Raw genomic sequence first — 24,835 nt, 5'->3', positions numbered from 1 at the left:
GTTTGAACTCACAACCATGAGATTAAGACCTATGCTGAGATCAAGAGTCAGATGCGCTTAACCCACTGAGTCACCCAGCCACCCCAAGTTTTCTTTCTTTGAATACAGATCCTATTAAAAAGGTACTAAGTACAGAAAAATTTATGGTGCTCCCCTCCATTTATGTGATTAAAAATGGAAACACTATAACCCATGAAGTGTACTTTTAAATGACACACAGCTTACATGTATGCTAGATTTGGAATACTGTCTATGATTTTCTCTCATTCTCCCGCTCTCTGCTTGTACCCAGTTTGTAGATACCCTAACAGTCTATCGGATAACTCCATTGCCGGATTCTCAGGTTGGGTCAAATGCTCCTTTTCTCCACTCTCCAGGCACCGTTCTATCTGAAAGTAACTTGAGCAAATTACATGTTTCCCTTTCGCACTATGGTGTTAGCTCCGGAGCTGGCGCAGACGCCGTCTTTGGCCGTGGAGCGCAGGACCTCCAGTCACCTCCCTAGCCGACCGGTCCGTATCTTCTTTAAGGAGCCGTTCCCTCCTCACCCAGCAAATTCAACTGCCTCCCACCTACCAAGGGCGGGCGCTGGGAAAAAAGTGAAATATCAGCCGGCCCTGAAAGTCAGGACAAGGAGATTCTCCAAATTCCCGGACCCACAAGTTCGACGGGCAACCGGAACACCCACGAAACCCAGCGGAGCGCTCTGGGCCGAGGAAATTATTGCCACCGGAAGTCACGTGCCACAGCTCCGCCCCAATTCCCTCTCTCGGCAGTCGACTATTCAGTCTTGCAGGCGCCTCTGGCGGGCTCCGCTGAAATCCACTCTTTCGGCGCTCGACTCGCCCGTGCTGCTGCGGCCGCCGAAGGAGGGGCAAAGCTCAAGATGGCGGACAAAACGCCAGGCGGATCTCAGAAGGCCAGTTCGAAGGTAATTTCTTAGAGGACTTCATAAGTCAGTGAGTTTATCACTCTCATCTGGGGCCTAGAGATGCTTCTGGCCAGCGGGAGGAGATTGGGGTGGGATTCCATGTTCTGGTCACGACTGTAGGCCTGGGCCCCGACGCACTGTGGTGCGCAGGTTGAGAGGCCTGGTGTCTCCCTATAGTCCCAGCCTGGATTCGGCTCGAGACTGGCGGGCCCAGGGTGGGTGGCGTGAGTAGTTCGGCCTGCCTTTGGCATTGGAGTGAAGTCAGGGATTTAGATTGAGGTTTGAAGCCGTGAAAACGCGCCCCTGTATTCCTGTTTGTTGATCTCTTGAGGCCTCCGGACAGCACCTGGGAGAGGCGGGAATCGCTTCCCGGTGCTTAAGTGTTTGCCTCTCTTTCCTTGGTTCTTTGGTTTTAGATCTCACACGCTTCCGGTCTCCCTCAGTTTCCCTCTTGCCCTCCAGGGAATAAATAACATCTAGGGCTGCAAGTTGTGAGGGGAGGACCAATGGTGGAGGGACGCGGGGTGGGAAGTGCAGAGGCGGGAGCGGCTCTCCTTTGCAGAGCTGCATCGCCAAGGTTAATGCTACGCTCTACACGTGGTCTTATATCACTTAAGAGGAAGTACAAAATGAGCACTTTTTTTGAGGGTGCGTTTTCAGGGACTCGGGGTCTCCTTCATCTTCGTGTTGTGTGTTCCACCGAAAAGAGAATTTCCAAAGACTTGGCAGCCACTCAAGATTGTTAAATAGATTTTGAGCTAACAGGGTACCGTGTGTAACTATTGTGAAACCATTGAGCTGTGGAAGTAGTTTAGCAGTAGTTAGGTGGTGGTTAGCATCAGGTCTTTGTTGCCATCTTGGGCCGGTTACTTAATCATTTTTTACTTTTGAGTTTCTCATCTCGAACACGATATTAAAAGTAATAGATACTGCCCGAAGTAGTTATTAAGCTTTTTGATGCTAATGCAAGAAGCTGTGTAACACTTAAAGGTTTTAGGGACTGTTATATCTTGCGGAGCGTGTATGATTATAAATCGGTTATTAGGAAGTTAAGTTTACGGTGGACTGGGAGAGCCCTGCGTTTAGTTTGTTCTGAGAAACAACCCATTTTATACTTGCTTTATCAGTGTCAGATCATAATCTTTATGACATTTTGTGAATGATGTTCATAGTTTGTAATTAGTAATGTCTTTACCCCTCATCCTTTAATTTTGTAGAAACTATGGGAGAGGGCCAGTGTTGTCTGTTTTACATTCTACTTTTACTCCTTGTTAGTTTCTTCACTCCCTAGTACGTTTCCCGTCGGTGTGGAGCGGAATAGTTGGGTCCATCATTCAGGCCACTTCCTCAACAGATTCACAAAAACAGCCCTGCTTGCTGCTGTTAGGGAACTAGTGCTAAAGCTACTACACCCGTAATAATTCGCGTATAAGCTTCACAATTTTAGTTTCTTTCAAAGGAATATTTTAAGTACCTCCTACTTGAGGCCTTGGATACATTGAAAACATTTTAATGTATATGTTCAGGCTTCCTTCTAAAATATATTTCTTATGGTTGTGAGTGTGTGGCTGTTCCTGTAAGTAAATTGTTGGATCTTCCAGTAATCTTTTCAGTTTATATATTGCTTTAGATTATCATCAGTTCATGCTATTAAAAGATTCCTTACTGATGTCTGTAAAAGGAGAGTATCTCAGGACTCCAGTGATAATTGATGTGATTTTCTTCATTAATATGGGGGGCTGCATGATGCAGTTAAAGATTATGGATTTTGATAACAAGCAAAAGACATTTGGATTCAAATCCTGAATTGGTAATTGCTTATATTTGTGATAATAAGGCAAATTGCTTAAACTCTCGAGCTTCAGTTTGCTCATTTGTAATATGGATGTAATCTCTTTTTTACAGGTTGATGTAAGGATTAAATTAATGTTTATAAAGTACATAATAAATCTTAGTTCCCTTTCCCCTCTCCTTTTTCTTCCTAGAGGAATTAAAGTAATTACTTTTCAAAATGTTGGATAATTCAAATCCTAAGGTTTAGAATCTGAGTTGTCAGCTATCTTATGACTGCCCACATTGTTGCTTTCTATTTCTCACACAAGTCCAGACTTTATTGGAGAGAGTATCAGATCTTTTTGGCTAATACTGTAGTATTTGGAATTTCTAGCCTTTGATCTCTGTGGTTTGATTTTCTTTCCTCTGGGAGATCAGATGAGTGACCCATTCTGCAATACAGATGGAATGAACAGATTCTTTTGTTTCATGCTCATTCTTTGGTAGTTAAATTCCCATTGATATAGGTTGGGATGCTTGTTAGTCATATTTCTACACATTGAGGAAAAAAAGTTAATTTAAAAATGTACAAGGGAATGTAATGTACAGCATGGTGACTATAGTTAATAATACTGTATTGCATATTTGAAAGTTGCTATGAGAGTTGATCTTGAAAGCTCTCATCACAAGAAAAAAATTTCTGCATGGTGAAATATGTTAACTAGGCTTACTGTGGTGATCATTTCGCGATATATACAGATACTAAATCATTATGTTGTATACCTGAAACTAATACAATTTGTATGTCAGTTGTACTTCAAGAAAAATAAATAAATTAAAAATAAAGCTGGGCTTCCTTGGGCATTTAGTGCTGAATTGGTTAAGGAACTGTTTTGATTGCTGATTAACAAAAGTATTTCATTTCATTTCAAAGTAAAATGAGGATACATTCAAGGCTTGTGATCCTTAGGTATTTATTACTGCTTGTGTACATTCTTTTGATGGTACCTGAAGATATGTAAGATTTAAATATGGTAAAATACTCTAAGTGAAACACAAATCTTGAAAATTAGGTTCTTCATGGTTTGCTACTTTTAGTTTAGAGTGAAAGTTTGTTATGGTATGATTGTAACTTTATCTTAAAATATAAGGTGGATAGTTTTATGGGTGGATGGAGAGTGAAATTATGAACTTCTGTTTTCTTGATTGGTACTCTTTTTTTTTTTTTTTTTTGATTGGTACTCTTTTAGAAACTTGAGTATTTGCAGCGGTGGTGCTTCAGTATGACTCTTGATATGGTTTTTAAAAATTCCCATCTTATTAGATTGATTGTTTTCTGAAAGTCCAGTTTTTATTTTCTTTTGATTTTATTCCTGAAGCTTTTTTCTTTCTGGAAAGTAAACCTGTGGAACATTCTCATTTGCCTTAGTGGCATATGAAAGAGGGGTTCATGTGGTGTGCAAGTTGAAGACTGCTGCCTCTCTACTACTTTTTCACAAAGATCATTTTTTTAAAATAAGAATAAAAACTTGGCTACAGGATATTAAACTTGAAAATATTAATATTACAAATAACTTGCCTCTTATACTTTTTTTTTTTTTTTAAAGATTTTATTTATTTATTTGAGAGAGAGAGAGTGAGAGACAGAGAGCATGAGAGGGGGGAGGGTCAGAGGGAGAAGCAGACTCCCTACCGAGCAGGGAGCCAGATGCGGACTCGATCCCGGGACTCCAGGATCATGACCTGAGCCGAAGGCAGTCGCTTAACCAACTGAGCCACCCAGGCACCCTTGCCTCTTATACTGTTTTTAAGTAGTTTTAATATTTTATTGCAGACCAGCCGTGTGTTAGATATTGTGCTGAAATAACTTCTCAAAAAGCAAGATGCATTTGCCAGTAGCACTCAAGGCTATTTGGTACTGTTAGCTGTCTCTTTCTTCAGGAGTTAAATTTTTTCACTAGACTTTCCTTAATTTAGATTAACTACAGGATATTCAAAATGTACTTAACAACTTTTCATGTATTGGTAGTGTTTGGAATGTAACTTTAAAGATCATTTCAGGTTTTGTTTTTTTTTTTTAATCTTACATAGTACATGGCTTAGTGTTCTATAAGGTTTTTTTCGAGGGGTGGCCCTTGGTTTGCTTTGGAGAGTGGTATTAAGGTAGGTAGCTGCTACTTGTTAGTGTGTGGACAGCAAAGTATGTTGACAGTGGAGTGTAACTTAATTTTGTTGGGTAGGTGCTTGTTCCAGTAGGTTAAGTCAACAAGTATATTGAGGCTCCGTCACTTGGCAGATCTTGTGCTTGACTTTGAGGAAGAAAACATTAAATAAGACTATACAAACTGGGCAGTGTGCTGTCTAGTGGAAGAAAAGTCAGCACATAATAGTACAAAGTAGAGGTATCTAAAAGTTTAGAAAGAAGTGAAAAGCTGGTTAAATGGAGGGTGGAAAGGAGAAGGCTTGAAGAATAGAGGAATTTGAGTTCTTCTGAACAATGAGCAGAGGTTTGAAGGATAGAGATAGGGATATAAAAAGAGATGGGTGAAGTAAAGAAAAATAAATCTGGGAAATGGATTGGTAAGTGATCTCGTTTAGTCAGTGCATAGAGCACTTGCATAGGGAATAAAAGTTGCTGAGATGGAAAGATAAGTTTGAGATAAATTGTGGAGATTTTGAATGCTACGGAGTAAAATTAGAGAGCCATGGAAAATTTGAGGCAGGAAAATCCTTTAGGAAAGAATTCTTGGGGCGTACTTAAGGAAGAATTTGGGAGTGAGGAGGACCATTTGGAAGATTATTGCAGTGCTCCTGATAAATATTGAGGATTGTTGCAGAAATCTCACCTCAGATCTTCTCTGGGAAGCTTTCTTAACTTCTTCCCCACTCCCAATAAGATTTGCCTGCCCCCTCTGCTCTAATGGCCATTGTTTTACTTGACTCTTTTATTAGCTTTATTTTACTTTATATCTTATATCTCTGATGTAAGGCATAGTACCAGTAAATGGTTGAATTAAGGGAAGATCTGGACCACAGTTGTGTCTTTAGAAAGGAAGAGTCCCCATTGAAGAGCTGTGATTAGAGGCGGGATGAGCAGAATTTGACTCATGTGATTATGAGGGGATAAAGGAGTCCAGGATGATCCTGTTATCATGCTTGTTGCTGGGTAATACTTATTGAGCAGTTATTATTTGCTAGACACTGTTCTAAGTGCTTTACCTGTTTTTGTCTTTCACAATAATCCTACGAGGCAGGGTGCTATTCAGCTTTACAGAGGAAAGGAACTAGGGCCAAGGTTACAAAACTGGCAAAGTCCTAAAACCAGGAAGTCTGATTCCAGAATCTGTGCTCTTTTTTTTTTTTTTTTAAGATTTTATTTATTTATTTGACAGAGAGAGACACAGTGAGAGCAGGAACACAAGCGGGGGGAGTAGGAGAGGGAGAAGCAGGCTTCCTGCAGAGCAGGGAGCCCGATGTGGGGCTCGATCCCAGGACCCTGGGATCATGACCTGAGCCGAAGGCAGACGCTTAACGACTGAGCCACCCAGGCGCCCCTGGAATCTGTGCTCTTAAAAGCATTTTACTACTTCCATATTATTAGTGATTGAGAGATACAATCCATTGTCAGAAATAAGGTCAATAGGAGACACTAGTTTGGAAGGAATTTTAAATATATTGAGTTTGAGGAGCTTGCAGACATTTGGATGAAGAGGTCCAGGAGGTAGTTTGAGAACAGATTGGAACCCAGGAGAGGGACTAAGGTTGAAAATCTTTTAAAGATTTAGAAGTCATCTCAGTACAATAAAGGTGTTGATAGGCTTCCTATGGGAGAGATTGTTAAACTTGTGGAGATGTAAGTTGATGCTTTAGAGGACGAGAGGAGAAAGAAGACATTTTAGGAGTCAGTAATGGGAAGGGAAAGCTGATGACACAAAATGGTGGTGTTGGAGGAATGAATGTTCCTGTGACTAGGTTGCTCACTTGAAAAAAGTTTTTATTCTCAGCCACCAACATATAGGGCCATATAGTATAGTGTAGTTGGCTTAGCTTTTATCTCCTTAGCAGTCATAAGAATGATCCTTTTTTCTTTTGGATTTTCTTGCCATCCTTCACCACATTGTGCTATCTGCTTTCTCTACCCTGAGATAAATTTGTCTTGTGTCTGCTTCTTTATTGTCTTAAGCTTCCTTTAATTCTGTCCATTCATTTCTTTTTGGTGTTTTCATATGGCTGAAGAATTGTGCTCTAGACTTCAGAAGATCTGTGAGCATCATTAATTTGTTCTTCAGTTAAAAAAACCATAAAAACCAAACCCAAGACAAATAATATAGTCAGGTCTAGGTTAGGAAGAGGGAGAGGTTCAGTTTCTGAAATAGCATTACATTTACTGTTTACTTGGACCACTAGCTTTAGAAGTTGGTTATTTAAAAAATCTTATTAACTGCTGTTTGCGTCTCTCAAGCTTAAAGAAGTTCCATTCTGAATGCTGTGTAGTTATAGCTGCAAATCAGTGGAATATGTCTGGTTTGCAGTAGATGTGACCAGTGCCATCTTAGGTTAATTGAAATCAGCTGATGCACCTTCGTAAGCTGTTGCTGTTATTTTTAAATCCTAGAAATGATGATTTGGATGTGGTGGCATAGAAGATTAAAGAAGAAAAGGGTAGCACTGTTTTAGCTGCTCTTGCATGCTTATTCTTCTGGGTGAACTTTAGAATTATTTTTGGCAGCCCCTGTGCCCCCTTGCAAAGATTTTCCTTTGGGGTATAGAGCTGTTGAATGAAATTGCACTAAATATGTAAATAAATTTGGGTATAATTGACATTGTCTTAATAATGGGTTTTCCAACCTGGCATATGATGAGTCTTTTCAAAACGTGACTTGAATAACTGAATCCTTCTGTAAAGTTTGTGTTTTCTTCACCTGGGTTGTGTACATTTCTTTTGTTGGTTTCTGGATGCTTTATACTTCTTTTGACTATTGTAAATAGGATATCATTTTTGTTACCTAACAGGTTAATACTAGTATATTGGCAAGCAGTTGATTTTTTTTTTCTCTGTTCAGCGTCTTGATTGAATTTTTTTTTTCTTTTCTAAGAGTAGTTATTCTCTTGGATTTTCTCATTTCTTAGTGTGTGCAAATGGGCACATTTCAAACTGTGTCTCAGTGTGTTTCAGAGAATTAAATTTAAATATTAAAAAAATTTCTTCTTCCATACCATCTTGCCTTTTAAGAAAGGTTAGATGGGAGAAGAAAGTGAATGAGGAAGGACACAATAAAAGTTGGAGATAGAAAAAGATGGCTAGAAAGAATAGTGATGGAAGGTATCTCAGTGCTTAGTTGTCTTGAGCTTATTTTGCTTAGGGCCCAGCATGGTGGAGTTCAGAGGAACAAATCGATTCAGTGCGAAAATCTGACCAGCTTTTCTTAGCCTTAAGTTTAGAGAAGATACATGAAGCAATACTGTGTAGACTTGCATGAGTTTTACTGTATTTGCGCTTTTATATATCTTACAAATCCTTAGTTTTCTCTTAAAAATTAATATGTCTTGTGCATTTTATTTGAAATCTAGAACTCGGAGCTAGGGTCAGATATTTGTGGTGTTAAGATTCTTGGTTTCACTTTTAACATTTGACTGTACATAAAAATAAGTAAAATCTCACTACCCAATACCTTGCAAAATAAAAACAGCTCAATGACAGAGTTAAATTCTGGGACTCCCAAGTAAAAATTTCAGACAGATACCACATGTTATTTAGTTAATAGTCTTGTAGCTTGGCTTCTTTGTCTGCATAGTGAAAAAACAAAATATTGTATGCCATATGTAATTTGATCTGTAGATCATTAAGAAAAAATAAGATGAAATTTTAACAGTTGACATTGTTGAGAAGTGCCATTATTTGAAGACTGAACTTTTTCTGTGCAACCGTCAGCAATACTGGCATGCTGAATTAGAAGCAGCCTCCTTAAAACAAGTTGTAAATGGTGGCCAGCAGTGGATTTGAAAAAAGCATTTTCTTTTTTTTGAACTCTTTCTGCAGCAGCATTTGTACCTTTTACATTAAGGGTTTATGTGTGGATTTTCTTGTTACTAGAATCTGCTTCTTATATGATTGTGTAGTTGGAGGAAGGAGGGGAAGTTTCTTTGCTGTATAGCAAGAAGTTGCTGCTCTGTCAGCGTTGTGGCAGTAAACTGTGTATCTTATGACTTGGGAAGAGCTTTTGCACGAAAATGCTGTTGTAAAAATAGTGGTTAGGTTTCCAGTCTACAGTTTAAAAAGTTTATGCCTCAAATATATCCTACTCTCATTTGTATCATATTTTGGCATATATGCATTCTGAATTTTAAAGAATTGACTTGCACATTTATTTTGGATCACAATCTTTTGGTAAGTCCTAGATTTCCTTTGGTTTTATTAGCTGAGGAGAAATTGCTACAAGTTTGGGAAGATTAAGTCTATATAACTTGAGACATACTTGTTTTGTTAGCATAATACATTTTTAGATCATTTAAATATTGACTTTTTAATAATTGCAGACCAGATCATCAGATGTTCATTCATCTGGATCTTCAGATGCACATGTGAGTATAAAAGACAATCTTTGTCTTTTTTTTTTTTTTTTTTTTTTTAGTATTTATTTATTTAAGTAATCTCTACACCCAACATGGGGCTCCAACTCATGTCCTCCCAGATCAGGAGGTGCATGCTCCACAGACTGAACCAGCCAGGCACCTCTCGTCTTTGTATTTTTTTAAAAAATATTTTATTTATTAATTTGACAGACAGCAAGAGCAGGAACAGAAGCAGTGGGAGTGGGAGAGGGAGATCAGGCTTCCCACCGAGCAGGGAGCCCGATGTGGGACTCGATCCCAGGACCCTGGGGTCATGACCTGAGCTGAAGGCAGATGCTTAACGACTGAGCCACTTAGGCACCCTCGTCTTTTTTAACATTTAATTTCTCTCTGTATCCCTATGTTTATGATTTTACTTGATAAATATTATTGTATTGTATGTGTCTATTTTCTGTCATGTTTTTGCTAGGTGCCCTTTTTTTGTGTGTGTGTTCTATTTGTATAAGTTGGTCCCCTCAGACCATATTAGAAACCAAGTATGTATGTATCTTTATTTTTTTATTGTGCTTATAAAGTTCTGTACATATACAAATGTGTATGCTTGTACATTGACTATGATTTGCATTATACACGTTATTTTTTCACTGCACGATATACCTGTTGGAAATCCCTGCAAGTCAGCAGTTAGAGCTCTAATATAGTCTTTCTCCTGCCATTGTAATATCCCATAGGGGAAAGTACACATGATTTTTTTTTTTTTAAAGATTTTATTTATTTATTTATTTGAGAGAGAATGAGAGAGAGCGCATGAGAGACCCTCCCTAGGGTCAGAGGGAGAAGCAGACTCCCTGCCGAGCAGGGAGCCCGATGCGGGACTCAATTCAGGGACTCCAGGATCATGACCTGAGCCGAAGGCAGTCGCTCGACCAACTGAACCACCCAGGCGCCCAGTACACATGATTTTTAAAGCTATTTCTCTGTTGATGGGCATATACTTGTCGTTTAAAGCTTTTTGACATTTTGAATAATTCTTAAATAAACATTCCTTTACATGTTATGATAGCAGTGCTCAAAGTATGGTTTTCAGACCCTTGGGGGTTACTGAGAATTTTTCATGGGTTTTGTGAGTTCAGCTATTTTATAATAATACAAAGACATTTGCCTTTTTCATCATGTTGTCATTTGCATTAATGGTGCAAAAGCAATTGATGGGTAAACTGTTGGCATCCAATATAAATCAAGCTAGTGTTGTCAAAATGTATTAGTAGTCATTGTATTCTTCCCTACCTGGCACAGTAAGGTAAAAATATGCTAGTTTCACTTAAGAATGTTCTTGATGAAGCAGTAAAAATTATTAATATTAAAAATTTTGCCCTGTGGGGCGCCTGGGTGGCTCAGTTGGTTAAGCGACTGCCTTCAGCTCAGGTCATGATCCCAGGGTCCTGGGATCGAGTCCCGCATCGGGCTCCCTGCTCTGCGGGGAGCCTGCTTCTCCCTCTCCCACTCCCCCTGCTTGTGTTCCCTCTCTCGCTGTGTCTCTCTCTGTCAAATAAATAAATAAAATCTTAAAAAAAAAAAATTTTGGGCGCCTGGGTGGCTCAGTTGGTTAGGCGACTGCCTTCGGCTCAGGTCATGATCCTGGAGTCCCTGGATCGAGTCCCGCATCGGGCTCCCTGCTCGGCGGGGGGTCTGCTTCTCCCTCTGACCCTCCCCCCTCTCATGTGCTCTCTCTCTCACTCTCTCTCTCAAATAAATAAATAAAATCTTAAAAATTTAAAAAAAAAAAAAAAAATTTTTTTTGCCCTGTGTATGGGTCTTTTTAATGTTTTGTATGATGAAATGGGAAGTACATATAAGGCACTACCTCTTCTCAAAGTATGTTTGTCTTGAGGAAAGGTATTTGATGGATTATTTAAGTTGAGAAATGAAAACTGGCTTTTTTTTTTTTTTTTTAAGATTTTATTTATTTATTTGCCAGAGAGAGAGAGGGAGAGAGTACAAGCAGGGGGAGTGGCAGGCAGAGGGAGAAGCAGGCTCTCCCTGAAATCATGACATGAGCCAAAGGCAGACGCTTAACCATCTGAGCCACCCAGGTGCCCCAAACTGGCTTGTTTTTTGATGGAATACCATTTTTACTTGAAGGAACAACTGACAAACTGTGGTTAATCAGACTTGGATGTTTGGCAGATAAAAGGAAACAGACCTGTTACTTCAAAGAAAACAGTTACTTGTTTTTTTTTTTTTTTTTTAAGATTATTTATTTATTTATTTGACAGAGAGAGACACAGTGAGAGAGGGAACACAAGCAAGGGGAGTGGGAGAGGGAGAAGCAGGCTTCCCGCCGAGCAGGGAGCCTGATGCGGGGCTCGATCCCAGGATCCTGGGATCATGACCTGAGCGGAAGGCAGAGGCTTAACCACTAAGCCACCCAGGTGCCCCGAAAACAGTATTTGTTAATGATATATTTGTTAATGATACAAAATTTGAGCTTTCAGGTACAAGTTAGAATTATTGAAAACTTTCCCTGTACCAAAGGACTTTTCTGATGAAATCATTGGTGATATTAAGGGATGAGAGTTTTGATAGTGTATAGTGAAATTTGTCACTCTTTGGACATTTGAGTTGTTTGTAGTTTTAGTACTACATCTGTGATTTTAAAAACTTGTTTTACTTTTCCTGAAGATGGATGCATCTGGACCCTCAGATAGTGATGTGCCAAGTCGGACACGACCTAAGAGCCCAAGAAAACATAATTATAGGAATGAGAGTTCCCGTGAAAGCCTTTGTGATTCTCCTCATCAGAATCTCTCAAGAGTAAGTGTTGATAAAGATAAGAAAGGATTAATAATTTTAATCTGTCCTTGATTGAATTTGGTGGTTGAATATTTTGGTTTTATACTGGTTCTTTCATCATGTACTATTTGAAAATAGCATTTTTTTTTTTTTAAGATTATTTATTTATTTATTTGACGGAGCGAGACACAGTGAGACACAGTGAGAGAGACACAGCAGGGGGAGTGGGAGAGGGAGAAGCAGGCTTCCTGCTGAGCAGGGAGCCCGATGCGGGGCTTGATCCCAGGACCCTGGGATCATGACCTGAGCCGAAGGCAGACGCTTAAGGACTGAGCCACCCAGGCACTCCTAGCATTATTTTTTGTATCTGGGTTAATGATAAACTCAAGTTCATGTAAGGAAATTTTTTTTTTTTTTTAGCTTATATGTGAGATAAGATTCATTTAAAATTGAAAATTTAATTATAAAACCAAGGAGTGTTTTGTATTAAAATGTTTTTTTTTTTTAAAGATTTTATATATTTATTTGACAGAGACACAGTGAGAGAGGGGACACAAGCAGGGGGAGCGGTAGAGGTAGAAGCAGGTTTCTTGCAGAGCAGGGAGCCTGATGCGCGGGACTCGATCCCAGGACCTTGCGATCATGACCTGAGCTGAAGGCAGACGCTTAATGACTGAGGCACCCAGCGCCCCTAAAGTGGTTTTTTTTAAAAAAAGATTTTATTTATTTATTTGCCAGAGAGCACGTGGGAGAGAGAGAGAGAGAAAGAGTACAAGCAGGGGGAGTGGCAGGCAGAGGGAAAAGCAGGCTCTCTGCTGAGCAAGGAGCTCGATATGGGACTCGATCGCAGAAGTCTGGGATCATGACCTGAGCCGAAGGCAGACGCTTAACCGACTGAGCCACCCAGGCATCCCTGGATATAAAATGGTTAAGGGTCAGATTATTGTTCCTCCCTTGTACCAAACATTTACTGAATCAAATACCACATGCCAGTCACTGGAAATAAATAGATGGGTAAAATGCAGTTCTTGCTCTTGGAGAGCTTATAGTCTCACCATGGGAAGTAAACAGAGGTAGGTATTATTCACTCTGATTAGTGTGCCCAGGGCAGTATGAAAACAGAGAGGGAGCATCTTTTTTTTTTTTAAAGATTTTATTTATTTATTTGAGAGAGAGAGAATGAGAGACAGAGAGCACGAGAGGGAAGAGGGCAGAGGGGGAAGCAGACCCCCCGCTCAGCAGGGAGCCCGATGTGGGACTCCATCCCAGGACTCCAGGATCATGACCTGAGCCGAAGGCAGTCGCTTAACCAACTGAGCCACCCAGGCGCCCGAGAGGGAGCATCTTTATTATGTGTATCTGCAAAGCGTTCTCATGCTCTTTTAGTCTTTTTTCTAGTTTTCCTATTTCATATAATTTTTCTTGTTATTAAACTTGGGGAATTAATAAATTAATAAAAATTAAATTTGGAAATATAGAGAAGGCAGTCATCACCAGCCAGTATTAACATTGGTAACACTTTATTTTTATTGTTTAATATTCTAAGCATAAATATATTTTTACTTTGCTGAGATCCATTTTACAGGAATACATTTTAAAATACTCTGTTTTCAGTTCTAATTTTTTTAATTTTAGCAAAAATTCTGTGAAACTTTTTTTTTTTTTTTTTTAAAGATTTTATTTATTTATTTGAGAGAGAGAATGAGAGAGAGAGAGCAGATGAGAGGGGGGAGGGTCAGAGGAAGAAGCAGACCCCCTGCTGAGCAAGGAGCCCGATATGGGACTCGATCCCAGGACTCCAGGATCATGACCTGAGCCGAAGGCAGTCGCTTAAACGACTGAGCTACCCAGGCGCCCATCTGTGAAACTTTTTAATTGATGATTATATTTCTTTGTGTAGACATTCCATAATTTCCTTAACCATTTTTCTCTGTGGTGTGCAGGTTTAGCTCTTAGGATATAAATAAAATTTGAGCCCTTCTGATTTTGTTTTGTAAAATTATGTTTTTCATTGAATTTATATGTAATTTTACCATTTGTTTAAACTTTTAAAATTAAAACCAAAGATGCTTTACTTTGAATCTATTCCTGAAACCTCATTTTGACTTTTGGGTTATAAACTTTTATTTTTTCAAAGTGATTTTAATGTAACTTTAAAATAATTTGTAGCAGTATTACTCTTCTATTCTGCTTCTGTCAGGGGCAAGCCTATTTATAACCAGGGGATTGATAAAGTCTAATTTGTAATTGGTTAACTTCTCATTTTGGTAGGCAAGAGCGAAACCTTCGGATTTCAATTACAGATTAATATTTTAGGTCGTATTTAATAGACATTACTGTCTTTTAAGTTTATGAATCAAAATCTAACATTTAAATGAATAACCGAACAACTAAAGATCTGTAGATGATTTTACTTCTGCTGTAACCTGAAATACTATTATTATGTTCCTAAACATCAGTATTATTGATGAAGAATGAGTTTATTTACTGAATTATAGAAGGAAGTGATGTGATTTGTAGGACCTGAAATGGAGGTTATAGATGGTATTTAGATTTCTGCTACTGAACTTTGGAAATATATGCTGCCTTCTCCCATTTGAATGTTTTCCCTCACTGCTTCTTTTGCTCAGAACCATCTGTACTTTTTCTCAACTGCTTTTATTCTTGCTGCCAGCAAGTCGATTGAATGAGTTCTAAGCCTTGGCATCTCTCTCTGCTTTTTCACTTTTTTTTTTTTTAAAGAAAATGGCTTTTTTATGTTATTGACCTTGAATTAGCAAGTGAAGACATTCCTTAAGGAATACTTAAATCAGAATCAAGCCCACGGTAGGCACTTGATGCTTAAGAGTAGCCTCAGCTTTTCTGCTTTATGGTGAAATTTCTTTTTAAAAGTCATCTAATCTGACGACTTGGTTATCAGTTAAGCTGTACCAGTTGAGTTAGATAGTATTAAGAATGTATGTAAAGGTATGCTTTTTATTTCTTTTCATAGCCTCTTCTAGAAAACAAACTGAAAGCATTCAGTATTGGAAAAATGAGTACAGCTAAGCGAACTTTAAGTAAGAAGGAGCAAGAAGAATTAAAGAAAAAGGTAATATTTAAATTGTATTTTGAGTTATCCTTGGAAATGTGTCTAAATAAGTGTATGGGCAGTAGGGAAATGCTTTTCAAAGATCCTTGACCGGGATATTTTCAGCTCCCACCACCAAGTCACATCTGTAACACAAGGTATATTTAGAGGTTTGTATCCCTGTTCCCGCCACTGCTTCTTCTATGTAAGATTTAGTTATTTTCTGGCCTCTTCTTTTTGTATAAGCAAGTGTGTGTAAATATATATTGTACTCCTCTCTCTTAAGTGATCAGTAATAGGCTATATACAGTGTGCTTTTCTCCATATTGCTTTTTACACTTAACATTGCAGAGATTACTGCAGGTATAATGAGATAGTCTTTGTTTTGTTTTTAAAGATTTTATTTATTTATTTGACAGAGAGAGACACAGTGAGAGAGGGAACACAAGCAGGGGGAGTGGGAGAGGGAGAAGCAGGCTTCCCGTGGATCAGGGAGCCCAATGCGGGGCTCTATCCCAGGACCCTGGGATCATGACCTGAGCCGAAGGCAGACGTTTAACGACTGAGCCACCCAGGCGCCCCTATTCCTTGTTTTTTTAAATAGCTGTGTAGACATACAGTAGTTATTCACTAAAATTCTGTTGAGGGCATTTTTGTTTTGGTCTTTTGCCATTTCAGATTGTGCTGTTAATGGATAGTGTTATGCATATAGTTTTTTTGCTAGTTTATCTTTGGGATATATTCCTGTAGGTGAGATTACTGGGTTGAATGGTAAATGCATAAATGTAGCTCTGTTGGATATTGTCAAATTGCTCTCTATAAGGGCAGGGACATTTCACATCTCTCTCAGTAATGTATGAGAGGTTGTTTCCCTATAGCCTTGCCAACAGAGGATGTTTTTGAAGTTTTGCCAATCTGCTCAGTGAAAAATGGTATCTCAGTGTAGTTTTAAATTTGCATTTCTCTTGTAAGTAAGGTTGAAAAAGCTTACTTTTTTACTTTTACGTTTTGTGTAAAAGGTTACACAAAAGCTTTTGAGTTTGTTTCTGTGAGCTGTCTTCTTATATCTAAACCAATTTTTCTAGAAATTAGTAGTTTATCTCTATTTTTTAGAAACTTCGTATATTAAGTATATTAACACTGTCTATGACACAAGGTGCAGTGTTTTTTCCCAGTCTGTCGATTGTCTTTTTATTTTGCTTCTGGTGTTTTTCCCATCCAGAAACTGTTTATTGTTATGTAATCAGATTTATCAGTCTTTCTTTATGATTTCTAGTTTTCAGTGTTTTTCTTACTCCCAGCTTGTAAAGGAATTACCTCATGTTTTTTCTTTTTCTTTTTTTTTAAAATACTTTGTTTATTTGACAGAGAGAGAGACAGTGAGAGAGGGAACACAAGCAAGGGGAGTGGGAGAGGGAGAAGCAGGCTTCCCGCTGAGCAGAGAGCCCGATGTGGGCCTCGATCTCAGGACTCTTGTGATCATGACCCGAGCTGAAGGCAAACAGACGCTTAACTGATTGAGCCACCCAGGCATCCCTTAAATAGTTTCATTTAAAAAAAAATTAAATATGATTCATTTGCAGTGTCTCCTGGTATATGATGTGAAGAATTGGTTCACTTTTGTCTTTTTTTCAAATAGTTATCCCGACATCATTCATTGAAAAGTTGATCTATTCTCCATTGATTTGAGATGCTTCTTTTATTGAATACTAAATTTCCAAGTGTTACTGGATTTATTTCTCTATTTTCTGTTCTGTTCCATTGGCCTTCTATGCATACATGTTTTGGGGACATTGTGAAGAGTTATAATTGAAATTGTCAAGGTTCTTTGGAGCTTTTTTTCTAATGCCAGCTGTGGAGTTATTGCTGCTTCATCTTCTAATACTCATGTCTGTGGTTTGTGAAGGAAATCTTTATAATCACTGAATTAAATCATCATGCTTTGGAAACATCAAAAACATTAATAGGATAGTGTATTTTGACTCTTAATGTCTCTAAATTTACTTAGTGGATCCAGAATTTCTAGTTCCACAAATTGCCAGTAGAGGATCAAAGTCTTAGTTTCAATGTTAATTAGTATCTAATATCTACTAAAGATTAGATATTACCTATTAGGACTGCCAAACCTGCTTTTGCTAGCGAAGAGAAAGGTTTTGTTTACATTATTCCTTAATGAGTTTCGCCCTATGTACAATAATATTTTTCATATGAAGTAGTATTATTTTCATGTGTATTTAGGAAGATGAAAAGGCAGCTGCTGAGATTTATGAGGAATTTCTTGCCGCTTTTGAAGGAAGTGATGGTAATAAAGTGAAGACATTTGTGCGTGGAGGTGTTGTTAACGCAGCTAAAGGTTAGTGTGAATATTATAGTCCTTGAGCAAACCCCAAAAGTCTTGGTAGAATAATTGTAGGTAATTATGAAAGATGTTTGGTGGCTTTGAATGTCACATTTCCTTTCTACCAGCACCCTCTAGTGTTGATATTAATTATTAATTAGCAGCTTAAATGGCCAGATGTGGATTAATGATAAATTGGAGCCAAATAAATTTAAAAAATAGTACCTTTCAACGTTGAATACAGCATAACACTTTGCAAAAATTTTAATATGTTTCATAGTTTTACTATAAAATGACTAGTATTTTGGAGAGTAAGGTGGTAATAGGAATTTAACTTCATATTTTGTCAGTAGTGATATATCTTAGTGCTAAAAGCATTTTACTAATTTATGTTTATTTTCAAATAAAAAATCAAATAATATGAAATTATTTTTGAAAATTAGTTTTGAAACTTACTATTTTAAATTTCAGAAGAACATGAAACAGATGAAAAAAGAGGTAAAATTTATAAGCCATCTTCAAGATTTGCAGATCAGAAAAATCCTCCAAATCAGTCATCCAATGAAAGACCACCATCTCTTCTTGTGATAGAAACCAAAAAACCTGTAAGTCATACCCAAATAAGTGACTTTTTATGTTCAGAGATGATACTGCCAATGATATTTCACTACTTCCACTGTAAGCAGGACTTTGGTTTCTTGTTTTTAATTATTTTGGGAGTAGATGTTGAGTTTTGGTGTTTAATTTATAATTAGAGTAGGACATGTAGAAAGTGTTTTTTTTATGTTCTTTGAGCAATGAACCTTTGGTGTTGTTATATTCATAGTATACTACAAGTAAAAAGTTGACTATATTTTAGGTATAAATATAAAATAATGGGATTGTCTTTTTAAGCAATTCTGAACTGAGGTATTTAAATAATATCAGCATGTGTAGTGGCAGTTACCTTGGAAGACTATATGTATTCCAGTAATGTATCTTTTGCCTAGAACATTTTTGGAATTAATTTGGAATTACTGTCAACTAGTGGTACTTTCTTTTAAATATTCTCAGTGTTAGAAAATTTATTTTTTGATGGGATTTTTCATGGGGTTGGAAGATAGATGTGGGTCATGTCATTTGGAGCCACACTTGGTGAAGAAGTATGATTACACTGAACGGTGAGACTGACTTTTCTTGTGTGACTTTTAAAATAGCTCTGAAAGCAATGCAATGGAAAAAAGCAGTTTTACTGAGATATAATTCACATACCATAAAATTTACTCTTTTAAAGTACACAATTAGTTTTTAAAATGTATTCAGTTATGCAACAGTCACTAATCTCTAATTTCAGAACATTTTTATTACCCCAAAAAGAAACCTGACACCTACTTTTAGTCATCCCCTAGCCCTGGCAACCACTAATCTACTTTTTGTCTGTTTGGATTTGCCTGTTTAGGACATTTCATGCAGATGGAATCATACAACATGTGGCCTTTTGTTTCTGGCTTCTTTACTTAGCATAATATTTCAAGGTTCATCTGTATTCCAGCACATACTAATACTTCATTCTTTTTTATAGTTGAATAATACTCTATTTTATGGGTATAGCACATACTGTTTATCCATCTATTACTTGATATTTGGGTTGTCTCCACTTTTTAGCCATTATGAGTAGTGTTGCTACACATTTGTGCGTAGGCTTTTTTTTGTGGACTTGTGCATTCAGTTCTCTCATATATACCTAGAAGTGGAATTGCTGGGTCATATGGCAACTATTGGTTTAACCTTTTGAGAAACTGCCAAAACTCTTTTCTAGATTAGCTGTACCATTTTACAGTCCCATCAGCATTGTATGAGGGTTCTAATTTTAACACGTTTTTACCAACACTTGTTAAAATTGTCTTTTTTTTTTTCTTTTAGATTTATTTATTTATTTATTTGACAGAGAGAAGGAGAGAGAGAGAGCACAAGTAGGCAGAGTGGCAGGCAGAGGGAGAGGGAGATGCAGGCTGTCTGCTGAGCAGGGAGCCCGATTTGGGGCTCAGTCCCCGGATCCTGGGATTCATGACCTGAGCCGAGGGCAGCTGCTTAACCCACTGAGCCACCCAGACGCCCCTAAAATTGTCTCTTTTTAAAATTGTAGTCATCTTAGTGGGTGTGAAGTTGTACCTAATTGTGGTTTTGATTTGCACTTCCCTAATGATGTGGAGCATCTTTTTTATGTGTTTATCATCCATTTGTAGTCTTCTGTGGAGAAATGTCTTTCAGATCCTTGGCCCATTTTTTAATTGGTCTATTTGTTGTCTTTTTATTGTTAAGTTGTAAGAGTATTTTACACTTCCTGGAGTCAAGTCTCTTATCAGTTATGTGATTTGCACATGTTTTCTGCCATTCTCTGAGTTGTCTTTGTCCTTTATTGATAGTACCCTTTGAAACACAAAAGTTTTTAATTGTGATGAAGTAGAATTTATCAGCTTTTTCTTAGGTCACTTGTGCTTTTGATGTCATATCTAAGAAGCCATTGCCTCATTCAAAAGTCATGAAGATTTATTCCTATGTTTTTCTCTTAGAGTTTTATAGTTTTAGTGGTTAAATTTAGGTATGTGAGCCATTTGAGTTAATTTTTGTGTGTGGTGTGAAGAGGTCCAGCTTCACTTTTTCTTGCATGTGGATATTCACTTGTTCTGCACTATTTGTGAAAAAAGACTTTTTATTTTTCCCCATTGAATTATTTTGGCACTTTTAAGAGAGGGATTTCAAAAGCAGTTTTAAAAGAGGAGTTCCAAAGATGTTATTGATTATTTCAATAATTCATGGTCCTCCTAAGGTGACTGTTTTGAAGAAGTGCATATTTTTGGTAGTTGCTCATGGCAGTTACTTGGCAGTTCAGTTACTTTATGATCATTGGTTTTGCTCCCTGTTGCCCTCACAACAGTATTCAGGCCTAAGTATCACAGGCTTTTGGAAGATAAAGTTTGTGGTTCCTTTACTTTAAGACCACTGCTTGTCATTTTCTTTAATTGCTTTAATAATCAAATTGTTAAATTCTTAATTCCAGAGAACAGGAAGGAAGTGTAGTGAGAACAGAAGCATTCTTTTTAATTTGAATAATTAGAACATAATTGGCACTAAAATAAAAATTACTTAAAATGATCTGATTATTGAACCATTAGTTTTGTTTTACCGTGTTTTGTTTGAAGTATAACTTGTCATATCCTTCATAGCCACTGAAGAAAGGGGAGAAAGAAAAGAAAAAAAGCAATTTGGAACTCTTCAAAGAAGAATTGAAACAGTAAGTTTTATAGTGTGGAGAATGGCTGTCATAGGTATATTGAGCTGATACGTACAGATGCAGGTATGCAGAACGTAGTGTCCCGGTTATCACTAACTGCCTTACCTATAATGAGGTTGTTTTAAGTATGATAGTGATTTTTTTTTAGGGTATGCTTGAAGATGATTTAGCATTTCATCTAGCATCTAGGTTGGTAGCATAATATGGATGCAATTCAATTGATTTATCTAATGTCCGGAGTCCTGTTTGCAGTGGAAACAATGTAGTCACTGAGATAGGGGTGAGGAGTGAGCAGACTTAACCAAGAAAGGACAAATTCATTGGTTTTGATGTTGGATTTCCTCCTCACCTTAGAAGTGAGCTTCATACTCTAATGCTTGCATGACATGTCAGAAATTTGCTTATGACTGTTATAGCTGAGGAACTCTCTAATCTTGGTTGTTAGTACTGGCATTTAATTACTCACAAATATTTCAAGTTATATGGTTATATGAACATAGTACCTGGATAAACTGTATTAATAAATGTGAATGAACAACTTTTGCCTCATTATTAGTGATTATAAATATTTTCAACAGAATTCAGGAAGAGCGTGATGAGAGACATAAAACAAAAGGCAGGTTAAGCCGATTTGAGCCTCCTCAGTCAGATTCTGATGGTCAGCGTCGTTCTAGTAAGTGGCATTTATTTTAATGTTTATATTGTGATTAACTATTCTAAAAACTAAGAATTGTTTTCTTTTTCCCCTTTTACAGTGGATGCGCCTTCAAGAAGAAATAGATCATCTGGTGGTAATACAGTTTTTTTGCTTTTTTTAATTAATAGAAATTTTTCAAACTTTGTATTATGCAGGTTATAATTTTTTTTTCCCCTCTTTATCCTAGTTCTTGATGATTATGCACCTGGCTCACATGATGTAGGGGATCCAAGCACTACTAATTTATATCTTGGAAACATTAATCCACAGGTAATATTAGAAAAGTTAGATGAATGTTGGCTCATATTCTTTATAATTATGGAAGAAAATTGCTTTGTCAACAAAAAATAAAGTCAAGAATCTGAAGTAAGCAAATTTGAAGGAACCTAGAGACTATTGAAGTCTCTAAAATTATCTTATAAAATTGAGCCTTACTGGTATGGGCTGAATTGTCTTGCTACAATTCTTAAGGACTTATCTCCTCTTTCTGTAACTTGGCTATCTTAATTTGAAATATCTTACTGTGTACTGATTTTATTATTTATCAAATCAGGATTTGACCAGTGGTGAACAGTGTTCTTTTGAGACTGCCCTCTTGTGCATAGCTTACTTCCTTAATGGACATCCTTTTTCTGTTTTCTCTTCATGATAGCAAATTAGTAATTTGTGAATTCTTTTCCTCACTTCAGTGTTACTTGTGTTATGAGGAATATAGTGGTAGTTATATGTTATATGCTCTTTTAAAAAATTATGTTTTTTTTTTTTTTAAAGATTTTATTAGAGAGAGAGTGCACAAGCAGTAGGGGAGGGGCAGAGGGAGAGGGAGAAGCAGGCTCCCCACTGAGCAGGGAGCCCGATGTGGGACTCCATCCCAGGACTCTGGGATCATGACCTGAGCCGGAGGCAGACGCCCAACCGACTGAGCCACCCAGGCGCCCAAAATTATGTTTTGGACCTCATTGTATATTTACCATTTTCTCTTTTTCTCTCTTCTTAATTACATTGGGTGCTGGAAAAAGAAAAAGTGATTAGATGCTTTTTTTTTTCTTTCATCACCAACATGTACTTTCTCCTTGCCTTAAATGTGATAATCAGAGTTGACTGAAAAAAGTTGCTAAATGTCTAAACAAACCACTGCCGAAGAACAGCTTATTTTAGATGCAGGATCTCAAAAGGAACAGCAGGGGAGATAGAGGTGTGCTTTTCTTTAGCCACCCAGCCTCTTCACCCTGACCACTTACTTGTGTTTCTGGTATGAAAAGATTTGTGAATGTCCCCTGAGGGCAAGATTGTACTATTTAGGGTCCTAGTACTTGAATGGAAACTTGTAGCATTAATAGGACTCACTGTTCATTTTGTAAAAATTTGCTCTCTGTCACAGACTTCTTCCTTACTTTTTTCCGCATGCCGAAAAAACTCTTACGCCTTTTATATTTATTTATTTATTTATCTATTTATACATTTTTATGCCTTTTAATAGATGAATGAAGAAATGCTTTGTCAAGAATTTGGAAGATTTGGACCATTAGCCAGTGTGAAAATTATGTGGCCTAGAACTGATGAAGAAAGAGCAAGAGAGAGAAATTGTGGCTTTGTGGCCTTTATGAATAGAAGAGATGCTGAAAGAGCTTTAAAAAATTTAAATGGTAAAGTTTTTTACTGTCTACTATAGAATTCAGACTTTTTTTCTGGTTCTGAAAAGTATAAAAACTCTAGGGAAAAAATGGACCAGAAATGGAAAGGTTAAACATGGAAATTAATTCAAATTAACAGAGATCTTTTATTTTGTTTTGAGAATTACCAGGGTGACCTTTCTTTTCTTCTTTGCAGGAAAGATGATTATGTCTTTTGAAATGAAGTTAGGTTGGGGTAAAGCTGTGCCTATTCCTCCACATCCAATATACATTCCGCCTTCTATGATGGAACATACGCTTCCCCCACCTCCATCAGGACTGCCTTTTAATGCGCAGCCTAGAGAGAGGTTAAAAAACCCTAATGCTCCAATGTTACCGCCACCTAAAAACAAGGAGGATTTTGAGAAGGTAATTTAAAAAATGTACATAGGGCCGCATCTAATTTGTAAATACTAAATCTGTGGTAGTATTTCTTTTCAATAATTTTATAGAAAATGTGTGTGTAATTCTGTTTGACAACTCTTAAATAAGTAGATGTGTTCCCTGCCTTAGCCCATGGAAACCCTGTATTGAAATACTAGGTCATATTTTTATTTGTGGCTACCATTCCTTTTTTGACCACTTAGGTTTTTTTTCTCTTTGTCCACTGTTGTATCCAGGTTTGCTAAAGTGCAGTATCTAAATTTACTTTGTTCTGAGAAAGTGTTACTTTGTATTTGGTTAAGTGACTTTTCAATTAGAAAGACCTAAATAGTTAAACTGTTTGGATGGCTGCTAGCTAACTTAGTTCTCAAGATCTGAGGTATTAGAGTATTTGAGAGCATATGTGGTTTTTAAAAAAGCAGTTAACTACTCTAGTAAAGGCAAAGGGTGAGTATTTTCTTTTTATTAAACATAAAACCAACTTAATTTCAAGTTTATAAGAATTTGTTGGTTCTATTATGAAATAATTACACTTAAAATGACAGGGCTGGTTTTAAAGGCTTGGGAACAAAGTAGCAAACTGTATGGTCAGAGGCAAACAGTTAATTATTTCACAAATTAAAATCTTTATCTGATAATTCTCAGTGTAGTACCTATTTCAGTGCATTGATGTGCATTCTGGCAGGAATGTTCTGATTCTTTGCATTTGGTGAACATTTATTGTTCACTGAACACATCCATTTGCATTTATGTAATTGCTTAGTGTATAATTACTTCAAATGCAGTGATTGCCTGCAAAACTTGTGATTAGATGTGTAGTGTTTTCAATGCATTATGTATATTTTTGCTTGTTACTTGTTAACAATACTCACATATTCTATGTTTATTATCTGATGTGACTTCATATACAGACTCTGTCGCAAGCCATAGTCAAAGTGGTTATCCCAACAGAAAGGTACATGTTTTTCTTTATTATTACTGATCTAAATATAGACAATATCCCCTTCTGAATTAAAAAAAAAAATGGTGTTGAGGAAAAGGTAATATCTTGACTGAGCAATGGTTCCTTCCCAGTACTTTTTGGGGGGGATATGTGACTAACTTTAGTATACTTTGCAATTTTATGTCATTATCTTTTTGTTTTTATTGTTAACAAAGTAGGGCATTTTATAGTTTTAGTAGTTAGAATGTGTTTGATACATTTAATCTGGAGTTGTTAGTTTAATAATATTGTGATGGGAAAATAGGTGTTTTAAATGTATTTTAAATTGTATATAATGTTAGAGTTTGACCCAATCTGTTTTTTTCTTTTGGTTCCTGAATGATCTG

At 37.1% G+C, this 24,835-nt stretch overlaps 1 protein-coding gene across 3 annotated transcripts in view; it reads left to right on the top strand.

Annotated features, from left to right (window-relative positions):
- The first annotated feature begins 828 nt into the window (after positions 1 to 828).
- Positions 829 to 24,835, top strand: part of LOC110570819 (U2 snRNP associated SURP domain containing) — a 55,603-nt gene continuing 31,596 nt past the window's right edge. Inside the window, exons 1-13 of one of the 3 annotated variants that reach the window (XM_044920331.1) lie at positions 829 to 931; positions 9,242 to 9,286; positions 11,960 to 12,091; positions 15,063 to 15,161; positions 17,379 to 17,493; positions 17,950 to 18,083; positions 20,685 to 20,752; positions 21,331 to 21,425; positions 21,508 to 21,543; positions 21,637 to 21,719; positions 22,930 to 23,095; positions 23,280 to 23,491; positions 24,418 to 24,461. In XM_044920331.1, the coding sequence (XP_044776266.1) occupies positions 887 to 931; positions 9,242 to 9,286; positions 11,960 to 12,091; positions 15,063 to 15,161; positions 17,379 to 17,493; positions 17,950 to 18,083; positions 20,685 to 20,752; positions 21,331 to 21,425; positions 21,508 to 21,543; positions 21,637 to 21,719; positions 22,930 to 23,095; positions 23,280 to 23,491; positions 24,418 to 24,461 (1,274 nt within the window). In that variant the 5' untranslated portion in view covers positions 829 to 886. Of the gene's footprint in view, positions 932 to 9,241; positions 9,287 to 11,959; positions 12,092 to 15,062; positions 15,162 to 17,378; positions 17,494 to 17,949; positions 18,084 to 20,684; positions 20,753 to 21,330; positions 21,426 to 21,507; positions 21,544 to 21,636; positions 21,720 to 22,929; positions 23,096 to 23,279; positions 23,492 to 24,417; positions 24,462 to 24,835 lie in introns of those variants that run through there. The other 2 variants (XM_021678861.2, XM_021678862.2) reach the window with 2 other exon arrangements.

The sequence above is a fragment of the Neomonachus schauinslandi genome, chromosome 1 (genome assembly GCF_002201575.2).
Source record: "Neomonachus schauinslandi chromosome 1, ASM220157v2, whole genome shotgun sequence".
Taxonomy (NCBI): Eukaryota; Metazoa; Chordata; class Mammalia; order Carnivora; family Phocidae; genus Neomonachus; species Neomonachus schauinslandi.
The sequence above is the reverse complement of the archived record's forward strand: the minus strand, read 5'-3'. Positions and strand labels throughout refer to the sequence as shown.